The 26,099-nt window shown below is 41.7% G+C and overlaps 1 protein-coding gene and 1 non-coding gene across 2 annotated transcripts in view; one reads left to right on the top strand and one right to left on the bottom strand.

The window, feature by feature from the left end:
* Positions 1-1,191: 1,191 nt before the first annotated feature.
* Trnaa-agc lies at positions 1,192-1,264 on the bottom strand. Its single transcript has one exon. It is a non-coding gene; the product is annotated as a tRNA-Ala (tRNA).
* Positions 1,265-3,102: 1,838 nt separating this feature from the next.
* LOC121865089 (glycine receptor subunit alpha-4-like) overlaps positions 3,103-26,099 on the top strand; it is a 43,091-nt gene continuing 20,094 nt past the window's right edge. The window contains 3 exon segments of the mRNA XM_042364421.1: positions 3,103-4,293; positions 15,847-16,019; positions 19,181-19,293. Of these exon segments, the coding sequence (XP_042220355.1) occupies positions 15,982-16,019; positions 19,181-19,293 (151 nt within the window). The 5' untranslated portion in view covers positions 3,103-4,293; positions 15,847-15,981.

The raw sequence follows: 26,099 nt of genomic DNA, 5'->3' as shown, positions 1-26,099 counted from the left end.
CAGTCTTCATGTTTTATATTATACTTGCAACATTATGTGCTAAACAGTTATCAAATAAGCGTGAGAAATGACTGGTTAAATATATAGTAGTACCCGTTAAACTTATTCGTTCCCGTTTTCTCTCAGTACCTTGGCGTGAGTTGATGTGTCACTCATCTAAAACTAAATATTTGGTCATACGCTTAATATTGACTTTCCAGGGACAACTAAACAAACTCTGGGTAGAATATGATGTCTAGAATTATATATTAAAGCCAAAAACATATTAATTTTATCGTTTATTTTTGTTAGTATACTTACAAGTGCACAAGACTTGACCAACACTGGAGCGGGTTCAGGTACTGTACATCAGGAGCCGGTGCATACCCAGTACTTGCCAACAGTGCGTGACAGAGACGTGACCGATCGCCCGGGCGACTAGCAAGCCGATCTTTAGGTGAAGAGGATAAATGAAAAGTAAAAGTAATCAGAGACGTGACCGATCGCCCAAGCGGCTAACGAGCCGATCAGTGGTGAAGAGGATAAAGGTAAAATACAAAAATACACTCTTTGCCTGCAACACATATGGCGGATGGGTTCATTTACACGTGCAACTATGTCACTAAATTACCGGGGAAACAAATTGTATCTCCAGTTTTATTCAAATTATTCACACATTATTTATCTCACATTAACAGTGAGGATCATTAAGGAAATAATTGTTTAACAGCTGTATAGTTATTCTTGGTTAAATTAACATACTGTTTACCATTGTTTGTATGTCTGTATTGTTTATGTATGAGTTAAAATATTATGTGATTGTATGATGATTAACGTAAATAAAATGTCTGTCGTTCTGTTTTATCTATGTAATGGACCAATATCTATCTTTCTATATAATCGACCTACATACAACCTGAAATATAGGAACTTGTATACCGATTTTACTCGTCGATCTACCTATATCTATTTATTTAATTAATTCTTCACCTTAACAAAATAAAATACAAATTAAACATAATTATCTCTACAAATAAAATTTTCCTTTATATTTCCACATCAACATTAAAATAATTTCTCAGCCATTAATATTATTTTAGTACTATCGAGTAAATCAGCTTTCATATTAACAACAAGTATTTCATTATATATCTCTAATTATAACTCGGCGGAAGGAACATTTATAAACATTTTAAAACAATAAAAATTAGCTGGAGATGCGGGGTATCGATCCCCGTACCTCTCACATGCTAAGCGAGCGCTCTACCATCTGAGCTACACCCCCGTGTAATACATTGCCTCAGTGTTTATATACAGTACATTGTTTGTATACATGAACTGCCTATATACGTTGTTTATATACGTATATTGTCTATGCAAACTGTTTCTATGCAATGTTTTATATTTGCACTGTATATTGTCTCTATACTTGCACTATGTATACAGAGTGTGTGTGTGTGTGTGGGTGTGAGACAAACACCATAATAAGTACTTACTGTAGTTGATACGAGGAACTCTCTCCCCTTCCATCCATCTCACCCCTTTCTTACTCTCTTCTCCCCTCCCTACCATTCTTCTCCCTCTCCCTCTGACTCTCCTCCCCTCCCTCAGTCCCCTTCCCTCCCTCTCCCCCACTCTCACACACCTGTATGTCCACTAACAAACCGTTATTAATGACGGCCGCCAGGTAACATTAGCGATAATCGTCTTGACCTTCAAAGTGATGCAAAATATTACCTTTACTACTCCAGGTCATTACGTGTAATTTGTAACTTAATAATAATAATAATAATAATAATAATAATAATAATAAAAACAAGTGAACAATACAACTCAGTTCGTGTGTGTGTGTAAGTTTAATTTACATTGTATTCGTTATCATCTATCAGCCAGTACTTGCTGCTAACTGAACATTTAGTTGTGTCAAGATACTGAGGCGTCACCCTGAGAGCCACAATCATCAACCATGAAACAATAAAGTGTTGGTCAACTTTTATAATAACAAGGTCAATATTTTGTTCATTTATGCATCATCAGGAGTAGTAACACTAAGAGGTGACACACACACATTACGTGAGGTCCTTCATATCAACACCCGAGGAGGAGTTACTACACCACGTGAACACCCCACCACCTGGTGTCTCCATGACCAGCTCACGCCCGGGCCATCAACTGTAAATTTTAATAATTTGTATGTTCAATCATTGTTCCTTAGTAATGAAAGCTTTTGTTAAACGACCCACCCACCCCATGTCTTTGTATGTAATAAGTCATTGTTGTCTAATGTATATCTTCAGCCTTCGGACTGATGACTTTTTCAATAAACCGTTAATTATTATTATTATTATACACACACACCTTACATAACACCATTGATACACATCTTGACGCAGCTCCTCAATATAATATTAAGCAAATAATTAACACACACACACACTAGCGTGACCTAACAACACTATAACTTACGTCATATGTGTTTGCTTGTGTTATGGAGGGCGGCGTTATTATTATTATTGTTTTCCTTCACTTTACACGACAGCTAAAGAAGGGCACAGTGAAACATTCTATTTAACGGATTATAAAGAGAGGAAAGTCCGTTATATATAGGGTCCGTTATATGTGAAACCTCCATGTAACGGATTATATGGAGAGAAGTCCGTTATAAGGAGGTTACACTGTAGACAGACAGATAGATAGATAGATAGATGTGTGTGTATTTTTCTTGCCGCTTGTCTACCATGATCACTCTTACATCTGCCATCAAGAAGGAAGGAAGGAAGGAAGGAAGGAAGGAAGGGGACTAGTGAAGATAATTGATATTATTGAGACAACAAATATTGACAAATGCCCGAGATAATTATTGTGATAGTGCTGACCTGCTCCGATGTCCAGCACCCTTACCTGCTGACCTGCTCCGATGTCCAGCACCCTTACCTGCTGACCTGCTCCGATGTCCAGCACCCTTACCTGCTGACCTGCTCCGATGTCCAGCACCCTTACCTGCTGACCTGCTCCGATGTCCAGCACCCTTACCACCATCTAACACCACCTCAACACCGCGCAGTCGTCTACGTCAACCTCTAAACCACGACACTGTAAGTATGTCTCTCCCCCTAACTCACACAGTGCAGCCCGCGCCAGCTACTGAGTCACACGGTTGCTCTAGTCCAGACACACTCAAACACACACTCGCGCGCCATGAGTGTGTTGACGAACTTACACACATTAAATTCTGTACCTGGTTGTAACTGGTAAATGAATAGTTGTTTACGATATATGTTATTTGGATTGTGTATTGTATTCCGTGACTGTAAATTGACTGGGAATTAGAAACTGAGTGTGGATCTGAAGATATAACTGGATTTTACCTGTTCATGTGATATACATACTGGATATTAACTGTTTATTATGATAGACACTAACTGTGGGCCCTAGTGACTGGATTACTCGTGTGTGGTGACTGGAAACTAAGTGGGCATCTAAATTCTGATAACTAACTGGATTTGATGCGTGGTGACTGTGGTAACTGTATGTGACGACTGGTAATATGTCAGTCCATCTGATACAAATGCTGCAGTGACTGTAAACTGTATATCAGTCAAATGCATTAACTGAGCTGATTGGATCTGAACATTCAATCCCTGTAGTGACTTAATGCCAATCACAGTAATGGATTAGGCAAGAAAAACACACGACTATGAAACTATGTAGTGATGATTGGAGTGAGTTACCTGAGACCTAATCACCTTCGCTTTCCTCCTGGATTGGTAGAGAGGACGTGATTGGTGAATGGAGTATGGTAGAGGTCCTCAGTGATTGGTGGTCAGATTTCTTGTGACTGGAACACGAGGGAGATAAAAAGCGGTTGGGGGTCAAGTGGGGGTCAAGGAGGAGGAGGCCACGAGAAGGAATGTAGAACAAAACAAAAACAAGATAAAAGAATTGGAGGCCAGAGAGAGGTTTATAGGAGGCCAAGTACAGATCTTGTGGAGGTGGAGGCCAGAGACATTTGTGATTTGTGGGAGGTCTGGAGGTGGAGCCCAAGTGGAGGTGTGGAGTTGGAGGACAAGTAGAGGTCTGGTGGAGGTAAATTGGACGAGGTGAAGGTGGGAGGCAGGGGGAGGCCACGTGGAGGTAGGCAGGAGGCCAGGGAAAAGACAAGTGAGCAACAATATAGAAGACAAAGGAGAGTGCTGGAGGTCAAGAGGAGACCAAAGGAGGAGGCAGGGAATGTCTCCTGCCTGGCCAGACTGTGGAGGAGGGCGGAGGTAACAAGTGGAAGAAACTTACTGGAGACCAACTTACCAACACCTGGTAAGTGTACGTGGTGTTCGTGTACGTGAAGATGTGTGTACGTGGTGTTCGTGTACGTGAAGATGTGTGTACGTGGTGTTCGTGTACGTGAAGATGTGTGTACGTGGTGTTCGTGTACGTAAAGATGTGTGTACGTGGTGTTCGTGTACGTGAAGATGTGTGTACGTGGTGTTCGTGTACGTGAAGATGTGTGTACGTGGTGTTCGTGTACGTGAAGATGTGTGTACGTGGTGTTCGTGTACGTGAAGATGTGTGTACGTGGTGTTCGTGTACGTGAAGATGTGTGTACGTGGTGTTCGTGTACGTGAAGATGTGTGTACGTGGTGTTCGTGTACGTGAATATGTGTGTACGTGGGTGTTCGTGTACATAGAGATGCATGTACTTAGTGTTCATGTACGTGGATAAGTGTAAGTGATGTCATGTACGTGGATAGGTATACGTGTTGTTCATGTACGTACAGACGCGTGTACGTGGTCTTTCAGGATAATGAAGAGAGTTTGACAACGTCCACTCATGCATTGATCTGCTGCTGTACACGTACACACACATACACACAAGCACATATACACCCACACACACACATACATATACTGCACCCACATACACACACAAACACCATTTAGAATAAGTTAGGTTAGCTTAGGTTAGGTTAAGTTAGGTTAGTTTAGCTTAGGTTAGGTTAATCATTAGGTGAAATAAACTGGGGGAATTTTTCAGATGATGTCATTAAATTTAAACAATATTAAAACAACTGCAATCTTAAACCTGCTATGTCACTTACGTCATTCTGGCACGGAACATCTCATAAACCCTAAACCCATATTTAAGAAACTTCAAAATTCAGTGAACCCTCTCTTTAACGGACTATTTGGTGAGGAGAGTCCGTTATATCGAGGTGTCCGTTAGATGCCAACCCTCTCTTTAACGGACTATTTGGTGAGGAGAGTCCGTTATATCGAGGTGTCCGTTAGATGCCAACCCTCTCTTTAACGGACTATTTGGTGAGGAGAGTCCGTTATATCGAGGTGTCCGTTAGATGTGAACCCTTCTTTAACGGACTATTTGGTGACAAGAGTCCGTTATATCGAGGTGTCCGTTAGATGCCAACCCTCTCTTTAACGGACTATTTGGTGAGGAGAGTCCGTTATATCGAGGTGTCCGTTAGATGTGAACCCTTCTTTAACGGACTATTTGGTGACAAGAGTCCGTTATATCGAGGTGTCCGTTAGATGTGAACCCTCTCTTTAACGGACTATTTTATGAGGAGAGTCCGTTATATCGAGGTGTCCGTTAGATGTGAACCCTCTCTTTAACGGACTATTTGGTGAGTCCGTTAGAGTCCGGACTATTTGATGAGGAGAGTCCGTTATATCGAAGTGTCCTTTAGATGCATGTGTACAGTTCAGCATATATATATATATATATATATATATATATATATATATATATATATATATATATATATAGAGAGAGAGAGAGAGAGAGAGTACAGGTATACAGTTCAACATGTATATAAACAATGTAGGTAATTTATGTATAGTAAGACAAGTATACATGTATCAGGACACATACTGCAGGTAATGTTTCACCACACACACACAGCCAAGTTTACACACCAACAAGAGATCAGTGTGTGTTGATCTATAATACGTGTAAGATATGTCCTTATTGTCCGACAGAGTGTTTAGCGTTTTGTCCGACAGGGTTTTTAGCGTTTTGTCCGACAGGGTTTTTAGCGTTTTGTCCGACAGGGTTTTTAGCGTTTTGTCCGACAGGGTTTTTAGCGTTTTGTCCGACAGGGTTTTTAGCGTCTTGTCCGACAGGGTTTTTAGCGTTTTGTCCGACAGTGTATTTAGCGTTTTGTCCGACAGGTGAGACGGTCATAAGGCGTTATTACATCGATAGCTTTATTGTTTATGTAACTGCATATGTATGTATGTATGTATGTATGTTTGTATGTATGTATGTATGTATGTATGTTTGTATGTATTACAGATAAGCAACATAACTTAACCTAACCTTACCTGACCTAGCCTGACCGAACGAGTTACACACAGGTTCGTGACAGATGTGGTTCAAGGCTGCCCCCCCCCCCGTACTGCCAGAAAGTAGGACGCTGTCTGTCGGTCTGTCGGTCTGTCGGTCCCACAAAACAAATCTTTCTTAATCAAACCAAGAACTGAGTAGTGTGTGTGTGTTTATTTATATATATTTACTAATTAACATACCAATACACCACTTAAACTTACCAAACCTAACCTAACACAACACAAACAATGATTCATCACTAACATCATTATCTTTCAACTATACGTCATTATCACACATCATTAACAAACCAAATTACTTTACGATAAACACTTAGTTTTGTCCTTCTCTTTCTTATTTTCCCTTAACACGCGAGACATTTTTGGTACACCAGGAGGAGTTTGTTGGGGGTGTACACAATGATTCTTTACGGAGGGTAGTAATAGTAGTGTTCGTGTTAGTAGTGGTGGTAGTAGTGATAGTGGTCGTGTTAGTAGTAGTGGTGGTCGTCGTCTTAGTAGTAGTGGTGATAGTGATGGTCGTCGTCTTAGTAGTAGTGGTGGCAGTCGTGGTGGTAGTGGTGGTGCTGGTGCTGGTTCTGGTAGTGATAGTGGTGGTAGTTAGTAGTAGTGGTGGCAGTGGTAGTGGTGGCAGTAGTGGTGGTAGTAGTAAAGGTACACATGATAACTGTCGAGCGATATATAACGATAACTTCAGCATTCCAGTCTCTTAGTTCCTGGTAGGGGGATGGTGGTAGGTGAGGGGTCAGGGGGGGGTGGTAGTCAGGGAGGGTGTCAGGGGGTTGGCGGTAAGTGAGGTCAGGGGTGGTAGTCAGGGAGGGTGTCAGGGGTTGGCGGTAGGTGAGGGACGAGAGGGTGTGGTAGTCAGGGAGGGTGTCAGGGGTTGGCGGTAGGTGAGGGACGAGAGGTGTGGTAGTCAGGAGGTGTCAGGGGTTGGCAGTAGGTGGGGACGAGAGTGTGTAGTCAGGGAGGGTGTCAGGGGTTGGCAGGGACAGTGGGTGTCAGGGGTTGGCGGCAGGGTTAGGTGGGGGTGGAGGTAGTAAGAGGTGTCAGGGAGGGGGTCAAGGAGTGGGTGGTATCCAGGGGGTGTCAGGGGGGTCAGGGGGAGAGAGTTGTTAATACACTTGTGACCAGGCGCTACACATCCCCTCTGTGGTTAGGAATTGACGGTGTAACCACTAGCTAAGGGTTAAGAGGTAAGGGGTTGGTGTTAAGGGGGTTAGTTAAATGGTTAAGTGAAGGGTTAAAGGGTAAGGTGAAGGGGGTTAAGGGCCAATGGGTTAAGAGGTAAGGGGGTGGTCTTAAGGGGTTAAATGGTTGAGTGAAGGGGGTTGAAGGCTTAAAGGGTAAGGTGTTAAGGGGCAAGGGGTTAAAAGGGCTGAAAGTTATTGGGTCACACCTGATTGTTAGCGCCTGAAAAAGTTGCATGACTAAACCCTTCAAGCAGAGGCACACACTTGCCCGCGCCTCTCACAGCTGCCTCCTGCCTCCTGCTGTAGTCGGTCGATCAAGAGTTGGTGCAGCAGGTGTGTGGATCATTATGTAACACTGTATTATGGACTATGGGGTAATTATCACAGTAGCTTGATCAGGTACTCCCGTATGACTGTCATAAATTATCTCAAACCTAACCTAACCTAGCGAGACAGTGTTGGTGTTTGTCATAATACTGTAAGGTAGTTTTTTAACTCTAAATTTACCTCCAAAAATGGATATTACTTGTTGACAATAGGTTTTACGGGTTATTATAGAGATTATGTAGTTGTATGTATGTATGTATGTATGTATGTAGTGTAATGGTCAGCATGCTCCCTCGCCTCGGGTTCGATCTCCGGGCAGAGTGAAACTATGGCCAAGTTTCTTTACGCCATTTGCCTCTGTCTACCCAGCAGTAATTGGGAACCTGGATGTTAATCGACTTGCGGATCGTGTTCCGGGGTAACGGTTAGCCAGTGCTGCTGGCGAGTTGTCCGGTCTTCTCTGACTATTCCTTGACACTGGGTCATGCAGCTCGTTGACTTAGGGTGTAGTTGTTGTGTTGGTGACAGCTTCTACACTTTAACATATTCACGCCTAGGTGGTCATAGGGCCGGCCATCCTCGAGGGGCACCCATTATTATGTATGTATGTGTCGATAAACCACACAGAATAGGGGAGCACCTTAGCTTTAGTCTTTATTCAAGAGGCAAATGAAGGTGCTAAGGTCATCCAGTGTTTCCCATTTTCTGTGTGCAGGTTTTATCGAGATTTATCTTGTTCGCGTTTCCATTGTGGATCTACATGAAAATTATGTATGTATGTAAGAAAGAGTGTATGTATGTATGTACGTGTTTGTGGTGTAATGTATAATAATGGGTAATGACCAGTCACGCAGGTACACGTACAGGTAACACAGGTGGGAGGAGAGTGACCTGTGGCACATGTGGGACCTGCTCTAACACATGGCCACTACTTAATATACATACAGGTCACACAATACTTAACACACGCTTAACATTTGTCTCTATCTATCTATATATCTACTTAGATCTCCCTCATGCTGTATTACCTAATGTACCGTAACTAACATCATAATAATAATAATAATAATAATAATAACAACAGAAGTATAGTGTTCGACCGTGAGTAATGAGTATTTTTCACCAAGTAGGTCACACACACCTTCACCACCTCCCCATTCACTCCTCACTCAAAGGATTATATCTCGACAAAACTTTCGATACAGAAAGAGGCAACAAGACCGACACTGAACTCGACCGCCGTAACTGTAACGTCAGGTACACAATTAACACCTGACTGACCCTGAGGTAGCCCAGCCCAGGGTGCGAACCAATGACCTTTACGACATGTAGTGAGCGTTGTATCCACTCGCCTCGTTTATTATCACAATGTTTCCAGGAAGTAATTTGGTTGTTTCATCATTATTGGCCGCGCCATTACGGGGAAAATATGCTGGTGATGACTTACCGAGGCTCTACACACCTCTGATATAACGATGTAAACAAACAAACAAATAAAAACACAAAACAATGTAGACATGTAATTATATATAAATAAAATACATACATACATAAATATATACATGCATAAATATATACATACATACACACATACATAAATACATACATACGTACATACATAGATACCCAGCACAAAGGTTTAGTCATCTTGTGTGGCCTTTACAGATCTGTTAGAGAATGAAAATAAATTAAGAGAGAGAGAGAGAGAATGGGAAATTGAGATTAAGAAATATATTGAGAGGAGAGAATGAGAATGAAATATTGAGTGAGTGACAATGAGAAAGAAATTGAGGGAGGTATTGAGAGAGGTAGTGAGAGAGGTATTGAGAGAGGTATTGAGAGATAGTCCATTAACTCTGACAATACCTTTATAAATTAATAATCACACTTTATAACCATAAATAAGGTTGAAGTGTAACAATTCCTTGAAGACGCTCCACAATACACGTTTATAAATACAACAGGTGGGCGAATACAACACAACAACACAACACAACACATAATACAACACAACACAACACAACTCAACACAACACATAATACAACACAACACAACATAACAACACAACAACACAACACATAATACAACACAACACAACATAACAACACAGCACAACATAACAACACAACTCAACACAACACATAATACAACACAACACAACATAACAACACAACTCAACACAACACATAATACAACACAACTCAACATAACACATAATACAACACAACACAACACAACAACACAACTCAACACAACACATAATACAACACAACACAACATAACAACACAACTCAACACAACACATAATACAACACAACACAACAACACAACTCAACACAACACATAATACAACACAACACAACATAACAACACAACTCAACACAACACATAATACAACACAACACAACATAACAACACAACTCAACACAACACATAATACAACACAACACAACATAACACACACAACATAACAACACAACTCAACACAACACATAATACAACACAACACAACATAACAACACAACTCAACACAACACATAATACAACACAGCACAACATAACAACACAACTCAACACAACACATAATACAACACAGCACAACATAACAACACAACTCAACACAACACATAATACAACACAACACAACATAACAACACAACTCAACACAACACATAATACAAACACAGCACAACATAACAACACAACTCAACACAACACATAATACAACACAACACAACATAACACAACTCAACACAACACATAATACAACACAACACAACATAACAACACAACTCAACACAACACATAATACAACACAGCACAACATAACAACACAACTCAACACAGCACAAGACGACACATAATACAACACAGCACAACATAATATAATAACACAATACAACACAACTCAACACAACACATAATACAACACAACACAACATAACAACACAACTCAACACAACACATAATACAACACAGCACAACATAACACAACACGATACAACACAGCACAAGACGACACAACACGACACATAATACAACACACAAAACGACACACAACACAACACATCACAACACATAATACAACACAGCACAACATAACAACACAACACAACTCAACACAACACATAATACAACACAACACAACATAACAACACAACTCAACACAACACATAAGACAACACAACACAACTCAACACAACACGATACAACACAACACAACAACACAACTCAACACAACACATAATACAACACAACACAACATAACAACACAACTCAACACAACACATAATACAACACAACACAACATAACAACACAACTCAACACAACATATAATACAACACAGCACAACATAACACAACACGATACAACACAGCACAAGACAACTCAACACAACACAACTCAACACAACACACACACTGAGGATACGTTCTTGAAAAGGTTTACTGCCTGTCTGTTATGTTTGAAAAGAAACATTGAAACTAAAAGGAAACATTGGTCGCTCACGTCTTGGTATATGCAGTACTGTATCAGACTCACAAAGGCAAACAGGCAGCAATTAGAGGCTCGGTAGTTCTCAGTAAAGGGCAATACATTACATACATGACTCACGAGATGCAACTATTGAAAACCTGCTTCTTGAAAACTCTTAATGCCTGTGTGTGAACGTTTGTCACCCACCCCGAGGATAATAAAGATGTACTGTACTTCTTTTGGTAACACTGTCATTATGATGTACTGTACTTCTTTTGGTAACACTGTCATTATGATATACTTCTGGTGGTCACTGTACTTCTGTACACACTGTCTTTGATATACTTCTGGTAACACTGTCATTATGATATACTTCTGGTAACACTGTCATTATGATATACTTCTGGTAACACTGTCATTATGATATACTTCTGGTAACACTGTCAAAAAGATGTACTGTACTTCTTTTGGTAACACTGTCATTATGATATACTTCTGGTAACACTGTCAAAAAGATGTACTGTACTTCTTTTGGTAACACTGTCATTACATATACTTCTGGTAACACTGTCATTATGATATACTTCTGGTAACACTGTCAAAAAGATGTACTGTACTTCTTCTGGTAACACTGTCATTACATATACTTCTGGTAACACTGTCATTATGATATACTTCTGGTAACACTGTCAAAAAGATGTACTGTACTTCTTCTGGTAACACTGTCATTACATATACTTCTGGTAACACTGTCATTATGATATACTTCTGGTAACACTGTCAAAAAGATGTACTGTACTTCTTCTGGTAACACTGTCATTATGATATACTTCTGGTAACACTGTCAAAAGATGTACTGTACTTCTGGTAACACTGTCATTATGATATACTTCTGGTAACACTGTCATTTACATATACTTCTGGTAACACTGTCATTATGATATACTTCTGGTAACACTGTCATTATGATATACTTCTGGTAACACTGTCAAAAAGATGTACTGTACTTCTTTTGTAACACTGTCATTATGATATACTTCTGGTAACACTGTCATTATGATATACTTCTGGTAACACTGTCATTATGATATACTTCTGTAACACTGTCAAAAGATGTACTGTACTTCTTTGGTAACACTGTCATTAATGATATACTTCTGGTAACACTGTCATTACATATACTTCTGGTAACACTGTCATTATGATATACTTCTGGTAACACTGTCATTATGATATACTTCTGAAAACACTGTCATTATGATATACTTCTGGTAACACTGTCATTATGATATACTTCTGGTAACACTGTCAAAAGATGTACTGCTTCTTTTGGTAACACTGTCATTATGATATACTTCTGGTAACACTGTCATTATGATATACTTCTGTAACACTGTCATTATGATATACTTCTAGTAACACTGTCAAAAAGATGTACTGTACTTCTTTTGGTAACACTGTCATTATGATATACTTCTGGTAACACTGTCATTACATATACTTCTGGTACTGTCATTATGATATACTTCTGGTAACACTGTCATTATGATATACTTCTGGTAACACTGTCATTATAGATATACTTCTGTAACACTGTCATTATGATATATTCTGGTAACACTGTCAAAAAGATGTACTGTACTTCTTTTGGTAACACTGTCATTATATATACTTCTGGTAACACTGTCATTACATATACTTCTGGTAACACTGTCAAAAAGATGTACTGTACTTTTTTTGGCTGTCATCATTATGATACTTCTGGTAACACTGTCAAAAGATGTACTGTACTTTTGGTAACACTGTCATTATGATATACTTCTGGTAACACTGTCAAAAAGATGTACTGTACTTCTTTTGGTAACACTGTCATTATGATATACTTCTGGTAACACTGTCATTATGATATACTTCTGGTAACACTGTCATTTATAATATACTTCTGGTAACACTGTCAAAAGATGTACACTTTTTGGTAACACTGTCATTATGTATATGGTAACACTGTCACTAAATATTTAGTTAAGACACGTGTAAAATGACACAGGTGTTAAAATGGCGGTAAGTGAGACACAGGTGTTATAAATGAGGACAGGTGTTAGAAATGAATCACAGGTGTTAGGAGTGAGATGCAGGTGTGAGGAGTGAAACACAGATGTAAGAAATGAGACACAGGTGTTAGAAGTGAGACACAGGTGTTAGAAATGAATCACAGGTGTTATAAGTGCGACACAGGTGTTAGAAGTGAATCACAGGTGTTAAAAGTGCGACACAGGTGTTAGGAGTGAAACACAGATGTAAGAAGTGAGACACAGGTGTTAGAAATGCATCACAGGTGTTAGAAGTGCGACACAGGTGTTAGAAGTGAATCACAGGTGTTAAAAATGCGACACAGGTGTTAGGAGTGAGACGCAGGTGTACAGAGCCACCTGCGTGCTGGTCGAGGCTTCAGAATTAACCAATTAAACTTCTTGTATGAGGCATGACCACGGCAGGCGATACTTGATAAAGTTTCATGCTACACTAACTAAATCCTTGCCTGTAGTTGTGTGTGTGTAGACATGCGAATTAGCTCTCTCAACAATACATGATCACTGAGCTTTATGTCTAGTGTTGTATTCAAGGGTGACTGGATAAAACCCCAGTCTCATATATAAAATATAAAATAAAACACTTTTATGTTTAGGTTAGGTTAGGTTAGTGTTGACAAATGACAATCCCGTTGGGATTTTGTCATGGAACCGTATTCAGGCGGGTGCTGACGACTATAGAATGCTTTGTTTTATGCTGTCAGCGTGATCAAAGTGTCAGTGTGAACAAGGTGTCAGAGTGAACAAGGTGTCAGCGTGGACAAGGTGTCAGAGTGAACAAGGTGTCAGAGTGGAACAGGTGTCAGCGTGGACAAGGTGTCAGCGTGGACAAGGGTGTCAGCGTGGACAAGGTGTCAGAGTGAACAAGGTGTCAGAGTGAACAAGGTGTCAGCGTGGACAAGGTGTCAGCGTGGACAAGGTGTCAGCGTGGACAAGGTGTCAAGTGGACAAGGTGTCAGCGGTGGACAAGGTGTCAGCGTGGACAAGGTGTCAGAGTGAACAAGAGGTGTCAGAGTGAACAAGGTGTCAGCGTGGACAAGGTGTCAGATGAACAAGGTGTCAGCGTGGACAAGGTGTCAGAGTGAACAAGGTGTCAGCGTGGACAAGGTGTCAGAGTGAACAAGGTGTCAGAGTGAACAAGGTGTCAGAGTGAACAAGGTGTCAGAGTGAACAAGGTGTCAGCGTGGACAAGGTGTCAGAGTGAACAAGGTGTCAGCGTGGACAAGGTGTCAGAGTGAACAAGGTGTCAGAGTGAACAAGGTGTCAGCGTGGACAAGGTGTCAGAGTGAACAAGGTGTCAGCGTGGACAAGGTGTCAGTGTGAACAAGGTGTCAGCGTGGAAAGGTGTCAGCGTGGACAAGGTGTCAGAGTGAACAAGGTGTCAGCGTGGACAAGGTGTCAGCGTGGACAAGGTGTCAGAGTGAACAAGGTGTCAGAGTGAACAAGGTGTCAGCGTGGACAAGGTGTCAGAGTGAACAAGGTGTCAGCGTGGACAAGGTGTCAGTGTGAACAAGGTGTCAGAGTGAACAAGGTGTCAGAGTCAGTGGACAAGGTGTCAGAGTGAACAAGGTGTCAGCGTGGACAAGGTGTCAGTGTGAACAAGGTGTCAGAGTGAACAAGGTGTCAGCGTGGACAAGGTGTCAGTGTGAACAAGGTGTCAGAGTGAACAAGGTGTCAGAGTGAACAAGATGTTGAGAAAGCGGTCAGTCAACAAAATATTAATACGTAAATACACCTTCAGTAGTTGTTGTTGTCGTCTCATGTACTTAATGTACGTGTTGTATAATAGACATCTTGAATATATAACCCGGAATTAATTCATAGGTTAGAAATATTCCGCACCGTTATGGAAGATGTATTTTTTCCTCGTTTCTTTTTAATAGTTGTTGTCTAGTAAAATGATAAGGGAGCACGTGATTTAAAAGACCTTTATAGTTATTGAGGTAGAGGAATACTGTACATATAAATAACAAGAAGAGCAACACTGGCTGACTGTAGTGCGTGTTGCTGCTCTCATCTTTTATTCATCACCGGGAAAAGAAAACAAAGAACACCAAAAAAATGACCTGTTTATTTGCTGTTGTTTTTTTTACTCTTCGTCATTATCATATTTTTTTTTGTGTGTGTGTGAACTTAAGTTGTTATTTTATTATTCAACTTTGATGTTTGATCGACGCATATTTCTCTGATTTGTGGCAAAGTTCCTGTCAGAGTAACACACTGTAAACCATCTAAGTAAAGTTGTTGTCAGGATAATTCTTTATATCTTGTTAAGTAAAGTTACAGCCCAGCCAGTGTGATTTAAAGACCCAAACTCTCAATACTGTTTACCTGCTGACGAGAAATCAATTAGGTGTACGCAACCATATACAGGTACACACACACACACACACTAATACCAGGTCATCTCTCACACAGGACATCATGGTAGAAGACTGGAAGGGTCGTAAGCTGAAACAAACGGACCGCCCACAGTGACTCCCACGCCACGCCCACGTCACGCCCATCGTCACAACCACGCCCACGACACGCCCTCGTTCACACAGGCGAGGGATGACCCGTCACCTTAGTGCTGCCGTCCTTCTTCTCTGGTAAGTCTGACTAATTAATTTTTGAGTATGTTAAGAGTGTGTTGAGACTGTGTTAGGAGTGTTAAGTGTGTGTTAAGAGTGTGTTGAGACTGTGTTAGGAGTGTGTTGAGAGTGTGTTAAGAGTGTGTTGAGACTGTGTTAGGAGTGTTAAGTGTGTGTTAAGAGTGTGCTGAGACTGTGTTAGGAGTGTGTTAAGAGTGTGTTGAGACTGTGTTAGGAGTGTGTTGAGACTGTGTTAGGAGTGTGTTGAGACTGTGTTAGGAGTGTGTTAAGAGTGTGTTGAGACTGTGTTAGGAGTGTGTTGAGACTGTGTTAAGAGTGTGTTAAGAGTGTGTTGAGACTGTGTTAGGAGTGTGTTAAGACTGTGTTAAGAGTGTGTTAAGACTGTGTTAGAGTGTGTTGAGACTGTGTTAGTGTGTTGAGACTGTGTTAGAGGTGTTAAGTGGTGTTGTGAGACTGTGTTAGGAGTGTTAGGTGTGTTAGAGTGTGCTGAGACTGTGTTAGGAGTGTGTTGAGAGTGTGTTAAGAGTGTGTTGAGACTGTGTTAGGAGTGTGTTGAGACTGTGTTAGGAGTGTGTTGAGACTGTGTTAAGAGTGTGTTAAGAGTGTGTTGAGACTGTGTTAGGAGTGTGTTGAGACTGTGTTAAGAGTGTGTTGAGACTGTGTTAGGAGTGTGTTAAGACTGTGTTAAGAGTGTGTTAAGACTGTGTTAGGAGTGTGTTGAGACTGTGTTAAGAGTGTGTTAAGAGTGTGTTGAGACTGTGTTAGGAGTGTGTTAAGACTGTGTTAAGAGTGTGTTAAGACTGTGTTAGGAGTGTGTTGAGACTGTGTTAAGAGTGTGTTGAGACTGTGTTAAGAGTGTGTTGAGACTGTGTTAGGAGTGTGTTGAGACTGTGTTAAGAGTGTGTTGAGACTGTGTTAGGAGTGTGTTAAGAGTGTGTTGAGACTGTGTTAGGAGTGTGTTGAGACTGTGTTAAGTGTGTTGAGACTGTGTTAGAGTGTGTTGAGACTGTGTTAGGAGTGTGTTGAGACTGTGTTAGGAGTGTGTGTGAGTGTGTGAGACTGTGTTAGGAGTGTGTTGAGAGCTGTGTTAGAGTGTGTTGAGACTGTGTTAGGAGTGTGTTGAAGACTGTGTTAGGAGTGTGTTGAGACTGTGTTAGGGTTGAGACTGTGTTGAGTGTGTTGAGACTGTGTTAGGAGTGTTGAGTGTGTTGAGACTGTGTTAGGAGTGTGTTGAGACTGTGTTAAGAGTGTGTTGAGACTGTGTTAGGAGTGTGTTGAGACTGTGTTAAGAGTGTGTTGAGACTGTGTTAGGAGTGTGTTGAGACTGTGTTAAGAGTGTGTTGAGACTGTGTTAGGAGTGTGTTGAGACTGTGTTAAGAGTGTGTTGAGACTGTGTTAGGAGTGTTAAGTGTGTGTTAAGAGTGTGTTAAGACGGTGTTAAGAGTGTTAAGTGTGTGTTAAGAGTGTGTACGAGAACCTGACTTAGACCTCACACACAGAAATATCTTCAGGTGGCGAGTGTGTTAAGCTAATGAGTGTGTTAAGATCTTCTCATGGTATGTCAAGTACCTGGGTTCGAACTAACATGAAAACATGCATAAGTCACACACACACACACACACACACACACACACACACACACACACACACACACACACACACAAGTACTCAGACAGGGTGTTATACCTGACAGAATAATAAATGTTTGTGAACAATTAAAGGAAATGATAAAGGGAACATAACTCACCCTCAAGTGGCACCTTCGAGTAGGACATCGACCCGTTGTCCTCGTCCTCGACTCCTTCAAGAATTTCCCACATATATCTTAATATATTTTCTCAACCACTCTGTAATACTAACTCGTGCTGCAAGTCAATATATTACGTATTTTATTCGTATTTTTTTCTTGTCATAAGTTATGAAAAAAAATCGATGATAATTGTAATACTGAGGATGGTTAGTGTTAGGTTAGGTTAGGTTGTTAAAAGCTACAATAAGGAACAATAAAACAATACGCGATATAAAACTCACTAAAGAACTTCAAAATTACCCATGACAGATGGAGCTGTCTGTCAATAAGCTGACACTAAAACTCACATGACAGTCATATGAACGAGCAGTAACTGTCATTAACGAGCAGTGGCTGTCATTAACGAGCAGTGACTGTCATTAACGAACACTGACTGTCATTAACGAGCACTGACTGTCATTAACGAACATTGACTGTCATTAAAGAACAGTGACTGTCATTAACGAGCAGTGACTGTCATTAACGAGGTATAACGACGTAATTCAACGAGATGGCTTTCACCTTAGATTTACTTGGAAGGGGAGGAGTGGATAGTTACTGGATAGATAGATAATGAATATATAAGGTGTCAGGAGTAGAGAGCGTCAGCCGTCAGTCAGTAGTGAGTGTCAGCCGTCAGTCAGGAGTAGTGATTGTCAGCCGTCAGTCAGGAGTAGTGAGTGTCAACCGTCAGTCAGGAGTAGTGAGTGTCAGCCGTCAGTCAGTGGTGAGTGTCAGCCGTCAGTCAGGAGTAGTGAGTGTCAGCCGTCAGTCAGGAGTAGTGAGTGTCAGCCGTCAGTCAGAGTAGTGAGGTCAGCCGTCAGTCAGGAGTAGTGAGTAGTCAGCCGTCAGTCAGTGGTGAGTGTCAGCCGTCAGTCAGGAGTAGTGAGTGTCAGCCGTCAGTCAGGAGTAGTGATTGTCAGACCGTCAGTCAGGAGTAGTGAGTGTCAGCCGTCAGTCAGGAGTAGTGAGTGTCAGCCGTCAGTCAGTAGTGAGTGTCAGCCGTCAGTCAGGAGTAGTGAGTGTCAGCCGTCAGTCAGGAGTAGTGAGTGTCAGCCGTCAGTCAGGAGTAGTGATTGTTGGACCGTCAGTCAGGAGTAATGAGAACGATGACTACCTCTTCAGTACAATAACATAACCTAAGCGCTTGAGTACGATTAATTAAGTCATCGTGCTCAAGACGTTAAGACATTAATAATTAAGTATCGGTGATTGACTTACTTTATGTGGTTATATAAGTTAAATAACACACAAAATATAACTACACCTTAAGAGTGATTTAAATAACAGTTATAATTACGTGTTATTATGAGAAGTAAACAAACCCGCTATTGAGTAAAATTGTTACAATGTTTATCTCGCTCCACAGCGTGTGTGTGGTCAGGTCTCTGGAGGCAGAAAAAGACTGCCCCCTCGTTCAAGCCATCGAGCTGAAAGGTCATCCCTTCCTGGCCAAGATCATCCCCTGCTCCTACGTCAAAGGTGAGTCTCTACCTAACCCCCCACCTGTCATTACTGTCATATCACTCATGTTATCCTGTCAGTGTAGTCATGTCTTCCTATTACCTCAATCACTACAGTCACGTTAGCTTCGACCCACCTAAACCCACCTGGACTCACCTGGTCCCACCTTGTCCACCCTTCAATGTGACCCACCTCGACTTGCCTCAACCCACCGCGCCCACCCTTCACTACGACCCACCTCACACCCAGTATTGTAGGCAGTTCCCACTGTGTGTACTGTATGTTCATTACTGCGCCAAGCCCGTGACCCATGACTCACCCACTGCCACACTCTCAGGGTTAACAGGGAGAGCTAAGAGTTGCGGTAAAGTGTGTTGATGTGATGTAAGTGAGTGTAGTAACATCATCTGTGTGTGTGTGTTCAGTGTTGCACGCTGGCATGCAACACTGAACACATCGCAGGGCTGAGATTCAAGTGCTGTGGTTGTTGAATAAATACTTCTGTGTATCCATAAGTTTTGATATTCTTAATGGTGAGTGATGTTGATTAGTTAATTATACAAATGTATTACCCGGCAACACAGTGGGTTCAGGAGCTTTGTACATAATACTGACGGATTGATTTAACCTTGAATTCATGTCTCTTAATAAAATTATAAATGTTAACGTAAGTGTTACAGTTTATATCACGCAATACAACACTGCAACACTGATAAACATTACATGTAACACAACAGAGTTACATACTTGTAACACTACACACGGGTAACACAATTCACTGCAGTTGAGTCTTATTGTGTTGTGTCACTGCTGCATACATGGTGACTCCTGCACTGTTATGTTGCACGCAATATACATCTCCTGCACTGTTATGTTGCACGCAATATACATCTCCTGCACTGTTATGTTGCACGCAATATACATCTCCTGCACTGTTATGTTGCACGCAATATACATCTCCTGCACTCTTATGTTGCACGCAATATACATCTCCCGCACTCAAAGTCTGTAATAAACGTAGCCCTGAAAGTCAATTATATAAAGAAAGTTTTAAACCATAAGAGTTGTATATTGCATGCAACACAAACACTGCAGGCGTCACAAGTATGCAACAGTGACACAACACAAGAAGACTCAACTGTTTCTTCCTGGCTGAAGGCTCACTGCATTGGTCCTTCTTCTTTCAGTAATGAAAGCTTTTGTTAAACGACCCACCCACCCCATGTCTTTGTATGTAATAAGTCATTTTTGTCTAATGTATATTTTCAGCCTTCGGACTGCTGAACTTTTTCAATAAACCGTTAATTATTATTATCATTATCATTAAACACACACACACACACACACACACACACACACACACACACACAAATGTCAAATACGAGTGATGTTATTTTTACCTCCATAACAGGAAGTCTCGGTCCACCAGGTGTATTACATTACCTGTGTTGAATACATTACAAAGTTGACACTAACTTATTTTACGTGTGTGTGTGTGTGTGTGTGTGTGTCAGTCTTTAAACACAGAGACTAACCTCAATTTAGAATCTTAACAGAGATAAAGAACCAAATACCTGGATATATTGACGATATAAACACAACACCTGTAATTAAGTTGTTATACCTGTTTAAGGAAGAGTCTCGGTGTATTAACAGTGACCAACACCAACCACTGATACAGATCTTAACGCTATAGCCACTTAAAAGTTGTGTGCATGATGAGAATATAACGTGGGGGATACAAGAGTAGTAGTAGTAGTAGTAATAGTAGCAGCAGTAGTAGTTGTAGTAGTAGTAGTAGTAGTAGTATGTATTAGGATATTTAATATTAAGGTAATAAAATGGCGGCAAAGGTGTGGCTATTGGGGGAGGCTGGAGGCCACGTTAGAAAAAAAGTAGTAGTAGTAGTAGTAGTAGTAGTAGTAGTAGTAGTAGGGGTAGTAGTAGTATCGTGACCAATAAGACACACTCCACATGTAAGTACCTCACCAGCCGCTATATTTAACTCACAACAGCCAACATTCCTCTCTCATCGCTTAACAAAAAATCTATAAATTATGTAGCGAGGAGTGTGTGTGTGTGTGTGTGTGTGTGTGTGTGTGTGTGTGTGTGTGTGTATGTGTGTGTGTATGTGTGTGTGTGTGTGTGTGTGTGTGTGTGTGTGTGTGTGTGTGTGTGTGTGTGTAGTAGGTGTGTGTGTGTGTGTGTTCTGCATGACTCACTCACACACACCTCATAGTCGTGGGGGTTAATTTCTTCCCCTTTACACTCTCCCCTCTCATATACACACACATAATAACAAATAATTATAATTGTGGCAAATAAACTGTATCACCTGATGTACTTGATAACACGACACCCTCCTTATTTAGTAACTTACCTGGGACGGGCAAGAGTTAATGAAGGGCAAGAGCTGTAATGGAAGGGCAACTTGTGAGGGCAAGACTTAACATGGGACCTCATTCTTCAAATCTCGTGGCAAAACCCGTAAGACTGGTGGACAGGTAAGACTGGTGGACAGGTAAGACTGGTGGACAGGTAAAGGTGCGTGTCACTAATAGGCTTCAGGTCACCGTACTCACCTGGTCGGCAGGATCCTATTTACACCAAAACAATCATTAACGATCATGACGGTATTAACTATGCAATGATCAGGTTGAGAAGGAGGGGGGAGGAGAGATGGGAGAGGAGGGGGAGGAGGGGATAGGAGAGAGGAGGAGGGCAGAGAGGAGAGGGAGGAAGGGGAAGGGGTTAGTTAGGTTAGTTGAGTGTCTGTTTGTCCAATTGGTGTCAAGGTGAATAAATTTGTTGTTAATTGGGTAATGATTAACCTGGTGAAGAGTGTGTGTATGTGTGTGTGTGTGTGTGTGTGTGTGTGTGTGTGTATGTGTGCGTGTGCGTGTGCGTTATGTGCAACTAACCTAACCTAACTTAAGGTTTAATCAACAGCCAATGCCATCGAGGCAATTTATTGGCTTAAACAGTGACGTAATCGATGTCGTAACACAGAACAACAACCAATCATCAATCAAACCAATCCCATCAAGGAAGGCATTTAATTGGCTGAACGCAGTGACGTAATCGATGACATAATACAGAATATCAACCAATCATCAATCAAACCAATCCCATCAAGGAAGGCATTTAATTGGCTGAACGCAGTGACGTAATCGATGACATAATACAGAATATCAACCAATCATCAATCAAACCAATCCCATCAAGGAAGGCATTTAATTGGCTTAACACAGTGACTTAATCGATGACGTAATGCACAGTAACAACCAATCATCAATCAGCTGTCACGTAACTATAATAAACTACAGTAATGTTTCTGTGTCAGTCTTCCCTGCCATCCATCATCTTACCTTTGTCGTGGAGGCAAAAATGGAGCCTTTCCTGTCTCGATAATTTGTATTCATCGTCACAGGAATTTTCTTCGTTAATTCATCACGGTAAAATAGCATGACTTGAATACGTTGTAAATCAAGTTAAAACAACATTCGATGACTTGAATATGTTATCAACAACGTTAAAATAACAAATAACTACATTAATTTATCATGTTATATATCACAGTAAAACAAATAAATTTTCATACACTATTTGTATATATTTTATTTATTGTAGATCTCGGAAATCCACTAAAAATATATATAAGAAAAAACTTGTCTTTTAGAGTCAAATATTTACTCATTATTTTCATTTTAGTATTTTGTTTAATATAATGTTTTTTTTTTATTTTACGTATTTATTCGTAATTATGATTCATGCTGCACCACCTTGCTAGTGTGTGTGTGTGTGTGTGTGTGTGTGTGTGTGTGTGTGGTCTTAAATCTTCGTGACTGTGACTGCACCAGCCCATAAAGGCGTATCAGTACGCACATAAACCACAGCGTCTGAAGGTGTTTTGTGTGCGTGTGTGGCTGCGTCTCTGTTGACTGCTGGGGGATATTGACAAGACAGCACGCAAGACCTCTCACACACACACACACACACACACACACACACACACACACACACACACACACACACACACACACACACACAGGTAAACATCTACTCCGCTGTTTGTTACTGCAGAAGAAATTGTTGGAGGTCATGATCGATCACCTTGCAGGGGGCCGACGATCGAAGATGTGTCAGCAGCTCTATGATGGCTGATGCTGACTGGCTGATTAACTGACTGACTGAACGACTGATGACTGACGTGAGCTATCCTCAACATACACGTATGTTCCATCGTCCTCGAGTCCTCGTCTCTCGGTTTATCTCGACGAGATTACGAGGTTGGTGACCTAACAAAAACGGATCACCTGAAAACTAAACACCCTAACCTAACCTAACCCCCAGGTAGCGTCAGGGCAGTAAATACCTGGGGTGTCTAATCTTCAGGTGAGCCTCAAACAACACCCACAGAACATCTTCACAAAAAATATTCATACTAATTAACCTTGAGAGACCATAGTGACTCACTGACAACAAGTGACTCACCAACAAGTGACTCACTAACAAGTGACTCATCAAGTGACTCACTAACAAGTGACTCACTAACAAGTGACTCACCAACAAGTGACTCATCAACAAGTAACTCACTGACAAGTGACTCATCAACAAGTGACTCACTAACAAGTGACTCACTAAGAAATGGCTCACCAACAAGTGACTCACTAACAAGTGACTCACCAAGTGACTCACCAACTAGTGATTCACCAGCAAGTGACTCACCAACAAGTGACTCACCAACAAGTGACTCACTAACAAGTGACTCACCAACAACAAGTGAGTCGCCAACAGCAAGTGACTCACCACCAAGTGATTCACTAACAACAAGTGACCCACTAACAAGTGACTCACCAACAAGTGACTCATCAACAACAAATGATTCACCAACAAGTGAGTCACCAACAACAAGTGACTCACCAACAAGAAATGATTCACCAACAAGTGACTCACCAACAACAAATGATTCACTAACAAGTGACTCACCAACAACAAAATGATTCCAATTAACAAGTGACTCACCAACAAGTGACTCTCACCAACAAATGATTCACTTAACAAGTGACTTCACTAACAAGTGACTCACCAACACAAATGATTCAATTAACAAGTGACTCACCAACAACAAATGATTCACCAAGTGACTCACCAAGTGACTCACCAACAAGTGACTCACCAACAAAAGTGACTCACCAACAACAAATTACTCACCAACAACAAATGATTCACCAACAAGTGACTCACCAACAACAAATGATTCACCAACAAGTGACTCACCAACAAGTGACTCACCAACAAGTAACTCACCTACAACAAGTTACTCACTAACAACAAATGATTCACCAACAAGTGACTCACCAACAAGTGACTTACCCACAAGTGACTCACCCACAAGTGACTCACCAACAAGTGACTCACCAACAAGTGACTTACTAAGCAACTCATCAACAACATAATAACGAAGTAGACAAAATTAATAATTATTGAACAGTAAAAAATTAAAGTTAATAGAGCTCTCAGTGTGTCAGCAAGAGGCGCCATTGTCCTATAGTGAAGCTGTCAGTGTGTCAGCAAGAGGCGCCACTGTCCTGTAGTGGAGCTGTCAGTGTGTCAGCTAGAAGCGCCACTGTCCTGTAGTGGAGCTGTCAGTGTGTCAGCAAGAGGCGCCATTGTCCTGTAGTGGAGCTGTCAGTGTGTCAGCTAGAAGCGCCACTGTCCTGTAGTGGAGCTGTCAGTGTGTCAGCAAGAGGCGCCATTGTCCCAGTGGAGCCGTCAGTGTGTCAGCCAGAAGCGCTACTGTCCTGTAGTGGAGCTGTCAGTGTCAGCAAGAGGCGCCATTGTCCTGTAGTGGTTGCCAGCCGCAAGAGGCGCCACTGTCCTGTAGTGGAGCTGTCAGTGTGTCAGCAAGAGGCGCCACTGTCCCATAGTGGAGCTGTCAGCGTCAGCAAGAGGCGCCACTGTCCTGCAGTGAGCTGTCAGTGTGTCGTAGCAAGAGGCGCCATTGTCCCAGTGGAGCCAAGTCAGTGTGTCGCCGCAAGAGGCGCCACTGTCCTATAAAGTGGAGCCACAAGTGTCAGCAAGAGGCGCCATCAACCTGTAGTGAGCTGTCAGTGTGTCAGCTAGAAGCGCCACTGTCCTGTAGTGGAGCTGTCAGTGTCAGCAAGAGGCGCCATTGTCCTGTAGTGGAGCCAAGCCAGTGTGTCAGCAAGAGGCGCCACTGTCCTGTAGTGGAGCCAAGCCAGTGTGTCAGCAAGAGGCGCCACTGTCCTGTAGTGAAGCTGTCAGTGTGTCAGCCAAAGCGCCACTGTCCCAGTGGAGCTGTCAGTGCAGCTCAGCAAGAGGCGCCATTGTCCTGTAGTGAAGTTTCGTCAGTGTGTCAGCAAGAGGCGCCATTAATCCCGTAGTGGAGCTGTCAGTGTAGTCAGCAAGAGGCGCCATTGTCCTGTAGTGAAGTTTTCGTCAGTGTGTCAGCAAGAGCCATTGTCCTGTAGTGAAGCTGTCAGTGTAACAAAGAGGCCGCTATTGTCCTGTAGTGAAGCTAACAGTGTGTCAGCAAGAGGCGCCATTGTCCTGTAGTGAAGCTGTCAGTGTGTCAGCAAGAGGCGCCATTGTCCTGTAGTGGAGCTGTCAGTGTGTCAGCAAGAGGCGCCATTGTCCTGTAGTGAAGCTGTCAGTGTGTCAGCAAGAGGCACCTTTGTCCTGTAGTGAAGCTGTCAGTGTGTCAGCAAGAGGCGCCACTGTCCTGTAGTGAAGCTGTCAGTGTGTCAGCTAGAGGCGCCTTTGTCCGGCGCTATAAAAGTAAAGTCATTTTCTCGCCTTAT

The sequence above is a fragment of the Homarus americanus genome, unplaced genomic scaffold, assembly GCF_018991925.1.
Source record: "Homarus americanus isolate GMGI-L3 unplaced genomic scaffold, GMGI_Hamer_2.0 scaffold2539, whole genome shotgun sequence".
NCBI classification, from domain to species: domain Eukaryota; kingdom Metazoa; phylum Arthropoda; class Malacostraca; order Decapoda; family Nephropidae; genus Homarus; species Homarus americanus.
Note: the sequence above shows the minus strand (reverse complement) of the source record. Positions and strands in the feature narration are given on the sequence as shown.